This window comes from Nymphalis io, chromosome 2 (assembly GCF_905147045.1).
Source record: "Nymphalis io chromosome 2, ilAglIoxx1.1, whole genome shotgun sequence".
Lineage (NCBI taxonomy): Eukaryota > Metazoa > Arthropoda > Insecta > Lepidoptera > Nymphalidae > Nymphalis > Nymphalis io.
The window spans coordinates 7,383,909-7,398,241 of NC_065889.1; the positions used below are offsets into that span (position 1 = coordinate 7,383,909).

Below are 14,333 nucleotides of genomic sequence, written 5' to 3' on the forward strand. Positions count from 1 at the left end.
TGATATTCATAATTATAAAAAGTCTCTTATTTCAGTTAAGATCATGTAACATAAGCTTTAATTTGAACCCGGCATATTACCGTTGTACCTTTAATTGATATATAATATGTATTAATTATAATACTTTAACTCTTAACATATAAAAATGTTATGAAGCGTGATAAAAAAAACTACATTCTATGATCCAAATAAAATTTTATTTACTGTGTAACCACTGTTAACAGACAAAAAATAATATCACTTGGATAAATCAAAATATTAACTTATTGTACTTTAATTTTAAGAATACCCATTGACAAATACATACATGAACTTAGATGTCAGTTCACTATATACAAAGGAACACAATATGTAGAACATATTATACTAATACACGATTATTGCGCTGATACACGTTCGAGGACACACTAAATGAAGGGTCCTATAAATTAATGATTCAGTATTTTACAGATAAAACTACATTCATAAAGTAAATGTCATTTTTATTAAAGGTTAATAACTTACAATAGAGGGTAACAACAATACTATCAACGTTTAAGAATGCTAAATAAGTTTCGAAAAATATAAATTAATCAAAATAATGTATGATTAATGTCAGCAGATACGATTACAACAATAAGCTCAATAATGAGAGTGATTACTTAGTCTAATGAAATCAATAAATAAAATTGTGAAAATATGCAAGTTTGCTAAGAAAAAAATGTGTTTTTAAATTACAATTGTTTGACATTTTAATAAATTAACTACATTTAAAAAAATATACTGCACTTGTTTTCTAAGTGTAACTATTTTTATTATAACGATAACGGAAACTTAATATGCTCAAGGTTGAATTAACTTTAATACAATAAAATATGTAATAAATATATAAATTAAAAAAATAAATGAAACAGTTGTGTTTCTACTATCTACATGTCAATCTAATATGAATAAATAACACAGCTCACGTAATTCAAAGTTATTATAACGCTAATAAGATGTGACTAATTTATTCAGAACAAACTTGTTCGGTAATATTATTCGAAGAAAGTTTAAATATGAGATTAATAGGATGTATTTAAATAGGTCTACTTTCTATTACAGTAATTAGTGCACAGATTATCCTATGAACATTCTAGTAAAATATAGTATAAATGGGAAATAAGTACCTCATTGTTTTATGAATAATTTAATAATATTTTATTATAATTTAATATTATATATATTTTATGTGTAGCACGATACGTGTAGGAATATTTTATATTGCATTTCTTTCAATTCATTCAATTATAAAGTAACATCACTCACTGTTTAAGAATTATTTTTTAGACCATAATCTGTGCACCAACGCAGTTAGAGTAGATTCACCAACTACGGCGACAATACTGTTTACTTCTCGAGCATATATTTGGGTATGTCGAACTTTACCCCGACGCCAGCTTGCTTGGCGAGCGCAACAATCTCGGAGAGCTGGACCACGAGCTTGGCCGCCTCGTCTAAGTCGTCGCGGGGCACGATACGCAGTCCGGAATCTGCGATCAGTTTTCTCGCTTCGTTCACTTTTGTACCCTGTTAAATACAAATTTTTATTTACTATTATTATTTATTGTGGCGCAATATGTAAAAAGCAATGCACTGCAATAACATGCAAATGCATTTTTTTTTTTGTAGCAAAGTTGTTAATAACAAAACCTAATTTATACAATGATAATAGAACAAGTTTATTCTCGTTGGTCATTACCATACAAACAATCTATATAAGACCAAAGTCTAATTGATGTAGCATAAATAACTGAGGCAGAAAGTGTAATATCAGTAATCAATCGTTAATTACTACCCATATTACAAATGGACATGTATGTAGCATATAATTATAATGCTTTTCTTATCACTAATTATGTTAAAAGCAATTAGCAAGCCAATTTCGATTTAAAACAGTCTACAAAAATAATTTATTTACAAACATAAATATACTAATGTCTAGATACTATATTATTCAACATCAACCACACACTAATATTGATTATATTATTTACCTGAAGACGGACAATCACAGGAATTTGAATGTTTAGATTTTTAGCGGCGTTTATAATACCCTCTGCGATGACGTCACAGCGCATGATACCTCCGAAGATGTTCACCAAAATAGCTGTCACTTTCGGGTCTGATAAGATAATCTTGAAGGCTTCCTATTAACAAGGTAGGTTTATGTATCTTATATAGTCATGAAATAAAAAAATATATAACAGCTAACGTCATTTATGTATATCCTAATTTTAAATAGAAATGTGGATTATGAATTGCAGTATTATACAATATTATTTTATCTCCATAAGATTAAAAGATATCAATTTTGGTTTACTAATGTGGGTTTACATATGAATATTTATAAAAATTAAATTGTATGTCAGTACCGCTACAGCTTGTGCAGTGGCTCCGCCTCCAACATCAAGAAAGTTGGCAGGGTCCCCTCCATACAGCTTGATGATATCCATGGTGGCCATTGCCAGCCCTGCACCGTTTACCATACACCCGATGTTTCCTGATCAATTTACAAATTAATAACATTAACTTTATATAAATTATATAAATTCTAATATTATACCACAACTTATAGTCCTTAACAACCACACACTAGCCCCCCTTTATTCATCAATCAATTAAACTTATTTATTAACTTACCATCAAGTGCAATGTAGTTGAGGTCAAACTTGGCAGCTTCAATTTCTTTAGCATCTTCTTGAGTGGTATCCCTCAATTGAAACAGTTCCTTTTGTCTGAACTGGGCGTTGTCGTCAAATCGGAATTTTGCGTCCAAGCAGAAGACTGTAAAATTATTTATACTCAGTAACAAATTCCTCTATATATAATGAAACCATACCATTTACATTTATGTATATATAAACTTACATTGCCCAGTAAGAGCATCTTCGGCGTAGGGATTAACTTCAATCAACAGAGCATCTTTCTTTAAGAACAAGTCATACATTTTCTTAATCATATCACAGGCTTCACTGGAACGTTCTTGTAGGCCAATCTAAAATCATTTAACTTTTTATAATATAATATTGTCCAAACTTAAGAATGTAACAATAGCCAGCAGTATCATGTTTAGAACCTTTTGTGTTAGTGGCTTACTATAAGATAGTTACCTTTTCAACTACACGTGCGACTTGCTCATCGGTAATACCAGTGACAATGTCAATTGGCTCATAGGTGATCGCATCTGGGTTCTCGGCAGCCACATCCTCAATGTTTACACCACCTTGGGACGATGCTATGATAACAGGACCCTATAAAAAAAGTAATTAATATGTAATTATTACTCTTTATTTAAAGTTTATATTGTATTAGAATTCTTCAATAAATCAGTGTTGAAATTTCTATAAGAAACTCAAATCTATTTTTATAATGATTGAATATTTTTATAATGATGAATTATATAACCTGTTTAATAACAGTGTATAACGTCCCACTCAACTAAAGCCTCTTTCTGATAAATCAATGTGATAAAATTTTATCCCTTCTCCACCGAGTATGATATTAATATAAATATAGCATATAAAACTCTATGTACATGAAATTACAAATAACAGGTTGAAAATATTTAGTGATACACTGGTAAAATAGCCTATAAGTACTTTAATACAATTGATTGATAGTTGTGCATGATTGAAGTTAATTATTATTGAACATCTTAAACAATGTACAATTTGCTACATTGATCAACAATTACAATTAACCAGAGATATACAATAGAATGAGATATACAATAGAATGTAGTTTATGATTTTAATTGCCTACTATAAATAATATTATAAAAAATATATGATGGGAGAATGAAGTTCCAATTATATATATTACATTTTTAAATTACAATGCAAGTACATTTTACCTTAACATATTTTTAATATGTACATAAGTATTTACACACCTTAATTTTTGTAGACATACTAACATAATATACTAACTTATTACATAAGTAGCATTAAAAACCACTTTATGGTGAATGATGGTCCACTGTGTATGTATTTCTTTGATTGTTAAGGAAACATTGTAATGTATACATTTCAAATTTTTACAAGGATGTTTGTTGTGTTGCTTTTGCTTCAGATATCATAAAAACACACAATGTTGACTCTAATTTCACCAAATGCATAATAATATCAACATCTATATGAGATGAATGGGGCACTAAAAATGTCAAACGAGAAATTGATATTTTTTTGTAAATTTGTATATAAAAAGCTAATATACATACATTGAAACTACGCTCCATCATTATAGCAACGTAAAACTCCCTTCGGGGAAACTTCCTCTCCGTGACCATCACCATGTTACAGATCCTCCCCGCTGCTCCTGTTTGTTTTGTCACCAAATACTGCTGAAGCATTTTACCCACAATATCTCCAGCTACTTCAGGTCTACAAATTAAATAAACATTGTTAGAATGTATATGATATAATAAAAAAACTTTTAACATTTTACACTGATGAAATAAGAGTTACAATTACTTAATTTATTTGCTTACTTGTCAACCATTCGCACACCACCTTGCAGGCCATTTTTAAATGCACCCTTTCCTCTACCTCCAGCAAGGACCTATGAATAAAAAGATATATCCATTTGATGATTTTAAACGAAGTATTATTTATTTCAAATTATTGCTCATCAATCAGCTGTTTATACGACATAACATTGATTTTAAAGAGTAAAATTAAAAAAAGTCAATGGTAACGAATAATATTTCTTTGAGATTACCTGCGCTTTTAATACAATATCTTTGGTATTAAGTTCTTGGGCGTACTTGACTGCCTCGTCCTTGGTCTTAGCAATGTTAAATTTAGGCACAGGAATGCCATGATCTCTCAGCAATGTGTAACTCACATACTCATGAACATTCAGGTTTCTAACTTGCTGCTTGATTGGTAGGTTGTTGGATGCTGACGATGCCAATAGCTATAAAATGTTTCCAATATATTTATTATTAGTTCACATTTACTACATTATAAACTGTTGAGTTTGCTGAAATTATATACATTGTATTTTTTCATTGCATGTGTAGTATTATTAAAATCTATTTAGTAATTTTTTATTATACTTAAAAAATATTTCATAGTATTAACTTGCCAGACTTATTTTGTAGATATTTAATTTAGTTATAATTTGGGTAAAAATAGATTCATTTTTAAAAACAAACAGTTTTATGTGTTCTAAATACTACTTTGTTATATATGTGTTGATGTATGTATGTATATTGTTGATGAAGAATTCTGACAAATATAATTATGTTAAGAAAAATTGAATTTAATTTAGCAAAATTTAGAATGATGATACAGTTATGCAGAATCTATGTTAACAAAGCAATTTACATATGTAAATTATTAATGAAATAATTACTAAGAAAAAATATGCGTGGTCTAGGGTACTTGTAAAAATAATGTATATAAATTATTATATGTTCTAACAAATATCTTTTATTGATATAAATAAATCTAGCAAGTTAGATTGCGCATTATTATTGATTTATTTCCGCAGATTTAAAGATTCATTATCAAGATTTTTTTATCAGATTACGGCTGTTACAATCTTATATAAAAAATAAACATTGTCTAGATGACGTAAGGTCTATGCGCTGAAAATGACAAGGTCAAATTTATAATTATATAAATAGACATCAAGTACATATATATTTACGTAACAAAAGAGAATCCGTAAAATTTAAAATTAGCGGGACATTCTGTACATAAAGCACTACATAAGTGTAATCTCGTAAGACGTAAAACATATCGAACAATGTAATTGTTGTGTGTATATTTTATTACATTGATTCAAGAAATATGTACTTAAAAGATTAGCCAAAATTTGAAATATAATATAAGTAATCACTAACCTTTGTTCCATTTTTAATAAATATAGTTTCTGCAAGTCCAAAAGAACGAGGTAGTAAAGTCGCCATTTTTCCCTACATATAATTGTGGTATTGCCAGTCGCGTGCGTTGGCAAAGAAGTAAAGAACTGTCACTATTCAAAAAAAATACAAAAAATATAAAAATCAATAAACAACAGCTGATGTCGCTAGTGTCGAATTTCGATGCATTTTTTTTAAGTGTCAACATATATATTTAAGTACCTTGGAAATATTAAATAATATAACTGTACAAATAATACAAGACAGTAATATAACTCACTTTACAAGATATAATCCAACAGCAAAATTGTGAAAATCATGTCATAAAATTTATTTCTGTTTTAATTTTGTCATTATTAAGAAAGCATAAAGAATAAGCAATTAATAATAATAATGAAACCTGTTATTATCCTTATTTTAAGAATAATAATTAATGCTTATATTATCCTTATTTTTTAAGAATACAAGTTGATAAGTAGTGACATAGAATTTAATGTTAGGCTATTTTTATCATATTTTGCTATTTTAACGAATAAAATATTATTATTGGTAATTTATATCAATAAATGAACACACTCAAAATAAATAGGTAATAATTAGTGATTGGCTTCATGGCTTGTTATTCGTATTATGTTGGTTACGGTTATACTTGTTCGACCTATACTATCTAATTCTAAGTTCTATAAAATTGCTGAATATTGGCTATTGTGAAAGATACCTTTCATTCTACATAAAATTATAAATTTAAATTAATTTTTAAATATACCTTTGATCATTAATTGTTTTCCTGCCGTTCGATTTTTCTTTAAAATCACTGTTTCTGTTACTACGGCCCACGCCCTTCAAGATGACATAATGGCTTTATACCGGTATACTGGAGAACTTAGTCATTTGTGACCATGCATTTGGTCGCTGAAATGATGGACGGCATACAAAAAGTTTTTAATGATTTGTCCATTCACTTATACTCTGATATTAACAGCTTCATTATATATTACATTGAAAGTGGAGGAGACGAAATGCAGCCCTGACGTACACCTAGACGTATAATTACCTCGTCTGTATTTTCATGATCCACAATTTTTACTGCCTTTTATTTCTCGTACAAGTTATTATTGTTAAATTTTTGTCATCCAAACTAAATATGTATTAAAGCGTTTTATTAGTATACACTCACACTACGGTCAAATGTTTTTACAAAATTGATGAAAATAAACGGGATATCAGTTTAAATATTACGACACTGGATATCAGTTTAAATATCACTGGTGGTAGAGCTTTGTGCAAGCTCGTCTGGGTAGGTACCACCCACTCATCAGATATTCTACCGCAAAACAGCAGTATTTGGTATTGTTGTATTCCGGTTTGAAGAGTGAGTGATCCAGTGTAATTACAAGCACAAGGGACATAACATCTTAGTCCCAAGGTTGGTGGCGCATTGGTGATGTAAGCGATGGTTAACATTTCTTACAATGCCAATGTCTAAGGGCGTTTGGTGACTACTTAGCATCAGGTGGCCCATATGCTCGTCCGCCTTTCTATTCTATATAAAAAAAAGACATTTCTGTAAGAGAACGTTTAGTACAAATAGTACCAGCACCACAGTGAAAGGGCTCTCACCCAGCTATTCATCACACCGACCGGATTCTGTTCTGCACGACTGTCGAGAATACTTTCAGTACGTAATTACTGTCACGTATAAGACTAATCGCAGGAATTCTCTGCACACCTTTGATTTCTACTTTAAAGGAATGGAATAAAATGGGTTAAATCCAATCTTAAGAAAAACTTTCAAATGTTGCTATAGATTACTAAATTAGTAAATGAATCCACTCTTCTTCCAGAAGTTATTTAACTTCGATTGGGATGTTTGATCCTAAACTTAACTTAACTTTCCTCTAATAGGTTTTCTTAATGATATATATATAACAAAATTCTCAGTAGCAGCCTGGAGTCTGGAAGTGCACACTCCCGTACCTCGAAAAGCACGTGAAGCCGTTGTCGATTGTCGTCCCATCGGATTATTAGAGTTAAGGAATAGTGAGTGCACCTGTGATTGCGCACACACTTCTGCACTATAATATCTCCTGTGTATGGCTCTCTTGAGATTGGTCGCCGTGGCCGAAATCGGTCTGGAGGACATTATGTATATACTCACCCAACCTTGCTCATGACTGATCTTTTTCTTATTTTTAAAAAATCAACAGAAAAGTATTAAGAAAGAAAAATGTGTGTCAATTAAATAAAACTGAATTATATCTTTTTTTCATTTCTTTCACACATTGAAATGGTTACTGTGACTTACCTATACATTAAATTTGTCTTAGATTTTTAAAATGTCTATAGATGTTGCACGAAAAATACAGCAACCATGATTATTTCTATATGTATACATATATGTTCTGCAAATATAGCCTATTCATATTTATAGTAACATATAAATATGGTAAGATTTTGCATTAATCAGGGGAAAATATAGTATTAGTATGATAATAAAAACCACAGAGGTACTCAGACTACTTTTTATTTATTATTATTACTATACTAATTGATTTGATTCAGATGTTTTTGTGGTCAAATCAACAATATTTTTATGTTTTTCTTCAGACCATACCCCATTTCCAGTAAAATAATGATTTTTTTCAAGTAAATACAATATGAGACTAAGCTTTTGTGATTGGCTTAATGTTGTTAAATCTATTTGTTCATAATGTAATGAGGCTAACCATTTATTTTGCTTTTCATTTGATTCTAATAGTTTTAGTGTTTCTCTTATCCTATTCCAAGGATACAACAGAATAGGGCAATTTTCATAAATATCATTAGCAGAAAAGTCTACACTCAACTGTTCATAAACATATTTAACTTGAATTAATGGGATGTTAATCCAAAATGGATGTCGTTTGATTATATTACGTATATGAGTGACATTAAATGAGTCGCCTAGTGACTTGCTTATACAGAAGACTAAATCTTTGCCTTTTCCCAATCGATCACCTGGTGCTTTCTCAAAAATTTCATAATGTGCAGAACTGCCAGAAAGTATATTGAGGCTCAAGCATTTTTTGTTGTAACTGTATAATTTCATCAGCCTTCTTGTCGCTGTCTTATTATAGTAGATCATTTTCAAAAATCTTGGGTGGCCATAAAATGCATTAAACTCCGGTATAGTTTTAGCTTTTTCTAATCTCTCTTTAATTGTAGCTGGGCTTAGTGTATATATTTGAAAACACCTGATTTGTGCTTCTTTACTTATTCCATATTCTTCCAAAGTTTTTCTTATTTCTAATAATGTTGAATAGTTTATTACAGCTAGCTTAGGATACATCCTTAATATTTCTTTTATATCTATTCCTCCAATTGATCTAAACTTATACAATATATTCTTTAAGTTGTCTGGGGAGGCATGCACTAAATACAAGTTGGATTTAATTTTTTTAATTGGAATAAGTATTTCACTCAGCAAAATATTCAGAGTTTCATTGATGGATTGTAGTGGACGATGTCGAATTGTTGGATATGTATCAATTCCTCTTACAAATTCATCTGAACTTAGATCTAACATAAGTTCAAGGTATCTTTGTATAATTTTTATTCTTAATGAATGTAAAGTAAATTTGTTAACATCTCCATATACTAATGTGGTGAGAGATGAAGGCCATTGGCTCATATAACTTGCCAGTCTATTTTCAATATTAAATGCTTGTGAAATGATTCCAGATTGTTTCAGTTCCCCTATTGTTTTTCCTTTTACTAATGTCAAATATGAAACTAAATATTGAGTTGATATATTGTTTACCCCGCATTCTTCTAATACTTTAAACCGATATTTCAAGGTTATTGGCAGTATACTACACAGCGAAGGGTGATCTAAAAGAACATTGCTATTAAATCCTAGATCATACAATGTAGTGACCAAGTTTTTAATTTGACTAACATCTAATTTTTTTATAACAGGGTGTTTTATTTGTAAATATTTAGCTGTACTTTCACTAACCCTAAAATATTTACACAAGTAAATTATATTATCTTCGTGAGTACAAAAATTTGATCGCATGGTCTTCCAAAAGCATGGGTCATATTGATATAGTCTTCTTAAAACCGTGTGGTGTTGTTTAAGCATCATGCTATTAAAAAAAATTAACAACATAAAATTAGACAATTTACATATTCGTTCATAATGTCTTAATTCTTACATCATAAAAATTAAAACAATAAACACAGTCACATTGACAAATATAACACTTGATAATTCAAATGTCAATATAATTAACGTCAATGTCTAATATCCTTTTTTCTTATTTAGTTTTTTTTTAAGTAGCTTATTGACGCTAGAAAAAAAGTATATTTTTAATATGGGAAACATATACTTTGTTGTTTAAAATACACATTATTAATTGATTAATTAAAAAAATTAAAGTTCTTAATTAAGGCAATCATTAAAAATGAAATTGATTTAAGGATTACACATCGAAATAACTGATGATAAGAATTAGTTCTTAACAAAACGATAAGATTACGAAACATAAGGAAGAAAGAATTGAATAACAATATGTCATTTCTAATAGATTGAATGGTGCAATATCTTTGCCAAAAGAAAGTGACACTTGTGAAGTTGTCAAATTTGTTTGGTTGATATTTAACTGGATACGATTGGTACTGCAGATTTAAATCGAAGAACACACCCATTTTATAATTTTTACTTTCTTATTGTTTTATTGTGCCGAAATAATTTTATGAGCTAACTTTAATATCAACATTATGGTATCTAAATCTAAAACTGGGTTGTTTGCTCTAAGTTTTTTTGGATTAGCATCTTTATTGATAACCATAGCTTTTGTTAGTCCATACTGGTTAGTTACTGATGGGAAGTTGAAAAATCCTAAGTTTTTCAAAATAGGTAAGCATAATAAATGGCCTTCTCTCGTACATTTACATAGAGTGAATAAAAAAAACACGTATTTTAATTTTTACAGGTTTGTGGGAAGTATGCTTCAATGGATTCGAAGAAACTCATCATTGGTATGACACAGAGTTTGAAGGCTGTAGTTGGATTTTTGATGAAGAATATTATATAATACATGAAATACTACTACCAGGCTTTTTTATAGCAACGCAATTCTTCTTCACAATATCTATGTGTTGTGTTTTAATATCACTTTTCATATCGTATTTGTATATGAAAAAAGACGAAGACGATGATAACTATGTTACTCTTTTAGTAACTTTTGGCACGATTCTTGTTATTGGAGGTGAGTTATAATTATAATGCATATTTTTGAAATGCATTATAATTATAAATATTTATTAAAATGTAATGCTGCAATAATGTTTTTTTTCATCAGGCTTCTCAGGCATAATATCGGTGGTAACGTTTGGAGCTAGAGGTGATGGACGGGACTGGATGCCTAATTGGGAGCACAATGATCTTGGCTGGTCATTTGCTCTCGGAGTTGTTGGGGTTATCTTTCTCTTTCCAGCCGGTATATTATTTCTCATTGAAGCGAGGGTACGAAAGTATAAGAGATTGCACGAGATGCAAAGTAGAGATCCCTCATCTTACAGTATGCGTGAGAGAAAAGTGGCATACCCTAGCCATACTGATATTTAAATATCTTGGTTTAGTTTCTATTATAAGTAACAAATATTATTAGACTATAGCAACTTTTGTTGCAACTATTACATCAGAATCCGTCCAATCTAAGAATCTCAGTTTAAGATTTTGTTGTTCATTAAGTATTAAAAGACCTTCCTTATATAAATAAAATAAAATTCAACTTAATTTAGAATATTCTTTATTAGTTTATTAAAAAAATCATGATCATTTATACTTAATAGCAATATAATTGAATCAAATAACATTTTATTTTTTGTTTTTGTGAGACATAAATTATTATTATATTGAAAATTAGCAATGAGTAATATTAATGTACACATTAACCTGCAGTAATAATGTACTACAGTACATTATTACTGCAGATTTCTTAAATGACAGAAAGATTCACTTATCCAATTAAATACTCATTGGTTCCGTACTGAATCATAAATTTCTTTATACCATTACTATTCAGATTGAAGTAAAATAAGTTAATTTGACTTTAATGAGGGGTTCAAAAATAATGTTTTTTTTTAATACAAATTATAATGCATGGTTATGAAAAGTAGCAAGCATTCAAAAATATTGTTGACTGCAATTAATTTTTAATAGCAAATAAAAATTACACCTCCCATCAAAATTGCAATGTGTGTAATGTAAATGTTTATAAATTTAATACCTACTCAGAATAATATATTGCACTTTGTGTTTCAGTATTTTGGTAATAATGTTTTAAGTATAGAAAATTTATATAAGCTTTTTATAGGATAAATATTAGAACTCAGTCATATGTTTGTCTGTGTAAGTATAAATAGTTTGACAATTAAATCAAGTTAAATAATGACAATTATACATATTAAATGTATATTTTCATGTATAATTTATCCTTTATTGTATTAAAATGTTATTGTTTTACCTGTTTTGCTGTTTACTGAGTAATTTGTAATTGTAATATGTAAATTAAGTATTGAACCCATTTGTCAATGTTATCGCAAATTAAAGTATAAGATTTGTATTTTTATATGTAATTTACTGAGTAATAAATTTATTACTTTTGAAAAAAACTACTTAATTAAATGCTCTTAACCTAAAATAAATCGATATTACGAATCTATTCTTAAGGGTTTTCGTAGTCAAACTCAAAATGTACATTGCATTTGTAAATTGAAATGGGCTGATCTAATTCTCTTTCTTTTAAATAATCTGCAAATCATTATTTATATGAACAGAATATATTTAATTTTTACAATGCATACAATAAAATCATTTTATTTCAATGCACAAATATGTATATAATATTATTATACTTTTGTAACTTGTCATACAATCTAGCTTTATATTCAGTTTATTTTTGTGGATGGTAAAATAAAGAGCCGAAATGGCCTAATGGATAGAACATGTATATGTTAACCAACCTTCGACATCCTGTTCTCGTCCGCGGCTGGACATGCATCTTCAATGGCACACCACTAAGTTCGATTTTCAGCTCTCAATTTCCATCCAATGTTAACCGGCGGCAGAGAGGATAATCTAGCCAAAGCCTACTGAGTTTTCAAGTCTATAATGTTCCTTTAATCAATGAACGAAAATTTCGTGAAGGAATCTACATGTGTAGGACATTTTGCCAGTGGATACTGGAACAGCATGGTGGTAAAAGCTCCATGGCTTTTTCTTATGAGGAGTGGCGGTCTTTACCGGTTACAACATTATTCTCTACTGATTGCAAGTGGTGCTAATATGAGACGATTCGTCTTATAGGTTAATATTATTCTACATTCTTTTAAGCATAAATGGCAAAATGTAGTTTTATAAAATCCAAATATGAGTTAGACGAGAATCTAAGTGGAATTAGTTACTCTAGAAAGACCAAGCACTATACTTAACTGTTTCATTATAATTATGTTTATTAAATGTACAGGGTACAGTTCTTTTACTTAGCAGTGCTTCTTTCGCGGCACTAAAACCTAGAGAAACGCTTTTACATTCATTGAGACCCAATAGAACACCATAAATAAATCCACTTGAAAAACAATCACCTGCCCCAGACACGTTTTCAATGCTATTTAACGCTTCTGCAGAATACAGACGAACCTCAAACTCGTGAGAGTTTATAGGGGATAAATTTGTGTTTTCGTTTAAGGATTTGACTGTAACCACACCTGCTGATCCTCTTGTAATCAATAATAAATCGACAAATTCTAGCACAATTTTTGATAGATTAATAATTTCCTCTAAATCGTTACTTTTCTTTATATTGTTGTTAGGCTTTAAAAAGTCTGCCATTGCTCGGAGCTCCATTATATTCGGTGAAGCGTATTTAACACGATGACTGTTTGATAGAGCTTTTATAGCTTTTCTTCGATCTGTTGGTTCAAAAAATACTAGAAAAAAGAAAAACAAATAATCAAAATTTGTTATAAAAGTATGAGATGTGCTGAAATCAAAATCATTATAACTTAAATTAGCAATATAGATAATCGATTGCGAAGTACATGCGCGAAATTCTTAGATAGCTAATGTCAGTTCGGCTATATAGTTAGCGGATAGTGCTAAACTACTTAGTCAATCAAAAAAAAAAGACTTTAAAAAGAAAGCCTCCTCGTAGCCTGGCACTGGAAAAAACTGAAATTATAATAAATCCTGGGTTTGTCGTGTTGTCTGGTCAGTCCACAACTCTATTATTGAGTGCTATTCTGGTAAAAATAGACATTTAAACTTGCCAAAACCAACTGATCTAAAGAAAGTAGACTAAACACAAAATTATTATTTATTTTGGTTTAATTGGTTTGGTATTTGATGTTTAACTAAAAGTTTTAGTATTAAATCAAAATAAAATATATCCAGTAA

General features: G+C 29.5%; 4 protein-coding genes across 4 annotated transcripts in view; 1 reads left to right on the forward strand and 3 right to left on the reverse strand.

Annotated features, from left to right (window-relative positions):
- Window positions 1–175: 175 nt before the first annotated feature.
- Window positions 176–6,003, reverse strand: LOC126775396 (succinate--CoA ligase [ADP-forming] subunit beta, mitochondrial). The gene is made up of 10 exons (XM_050497286.1): window positions 5,873–6,003; window positions 4,741–4,938; window positions 4,511–4,581; window positions 4,241–4,403; window positions 3,132–3,272; window positions 2,890–3,016; window positions 2,662–2,805; window positions 2,394–2,521; window positions 2,016–2,168; window positions 176–1,548 (listed from the first exon to the last, which is right to left on the reverse strand). Exons 1-10 carry the CDS (start codon window positions 5,936–5,938, stop codon window positions 1,369–1,371), a joined length of 1,371 nt encoding a protein of 456 aa, XP_050353243.1. The 5' UTR covers window positions 5,939–6,003; the 3' UTR covers window positions 176–1,368.
- A 2,395-nt stretch (window positions 6,004–8,398) lies between these two features.
- On the reverse strand, window positions 8,399–10,122 carry LOC126778955 (transcription termination factor 5, mitochondrial-like). Its single transcript, XM_050502704.1, has 2 exons — window positions 9,888–10,122; window positions 8,399–9,760 (listed from the first exon to the last, which is right to left on the reverse strand). Exon 2 carries the CDS (start codon window positions 9,558–9,560, stop codon window positions 8,430–8,432), a length of 1,131 nt encoding a protein of 376 aa, XP_050358661.1. The 5' UTR covers window positions 9,561–9,760; window positions 9,888–10,122; the 3' UTR covers window positions 8,399–8,429.
- A 397-nt stretch (window positions 10,123–10,519) lies between these two features.
- LOC126775815 (uncharacterized) lies at window positions 10,520–12,309 on the forward strand. The gene is made up of 3 exons (XM_050497922.1): window positions 10,520–10,790; window positions 10,867–11,142; window positions 11,236–12,309. The coding sequence occupies exons 1-3, from the start codon at window positions 10,652–10,654 to the stop codon at window positions 11,499–11,501; spliced, it is 681 nt and encodes a 226-aa protein (XP_050353879.1). The 5' UTR covers window positions 10,520–10,651; the 3' UTR covers window positions 11,502–12,309.
- Window positions 12,310–13,323: 1,014 nt separating this feature from the next.
- Window positions 13,324–14,333, reverse strand: part of LOC126774828 (uncharacterized) — a 166,986-nt gene continuing 165,976 nt past the window's right edge. Inside the window, exon 11 of the mRNA XM_050496459.1 lies at window positions 13,324–13,867. Coding sequence (XP_050352416.1) covers window positions 13,344–13,867 — 524 coding nt within the window. The 3' untranslated portion in view covers window positions 13,324–13,343. The remainder of the gene's footprint in view (window positions 13,868–14,333) is intronic.

Coding starts and splice junctions, on each gene's coding strand:
- LOC126775815 (XM_050497922.1), top strand. CDS start 10,652: ATGGTATCTAAATCTAAAACTGGGTTGTTTGCTCTAAGTTTTTTTGGA. Junction 10,791..10,866: donor TCCTAAGTTTTTCAAAATAG/GTAAGCATAATA, acceptor TAATTTTTACAG/GTTTGTGGGAAGTATGCTTC. Junction 11,143..11,235: donor CACGATTCTTGTTATTGGAG/GTGAGTTATAAT, acceptor TTTTTTCATCAG/GCTTCTCAGGCATAATATCG.
- LOC126778955 (XM_050502704.1), bottom strand. CDS start 9,560: ATGAGCCAATGGCCTTCATCTCTCACCACATTAGTATATGGAGATGTT.
- LOC126775396 (XM_050497286.1), bottom strand. CDS start 5,938: ATGGCGACTTTACTACCTCGTTCTTTTGGACTTGCAGAAACTATATTT. Junction 2,806..2,889: donor AGATGCTCTTACTGGGCAAT/GTAAGTTTATAT, acceptor ATAATTTTACAG/TCTTCTGCTTGGACGCAAAA. Junction 2,169..2,393: donor CCACTGCACAAGCTGTAGCG/GTACTGACATAC, acceptor CCTTGTTAATAG/GAAGCCTTCAAGATTATCTT.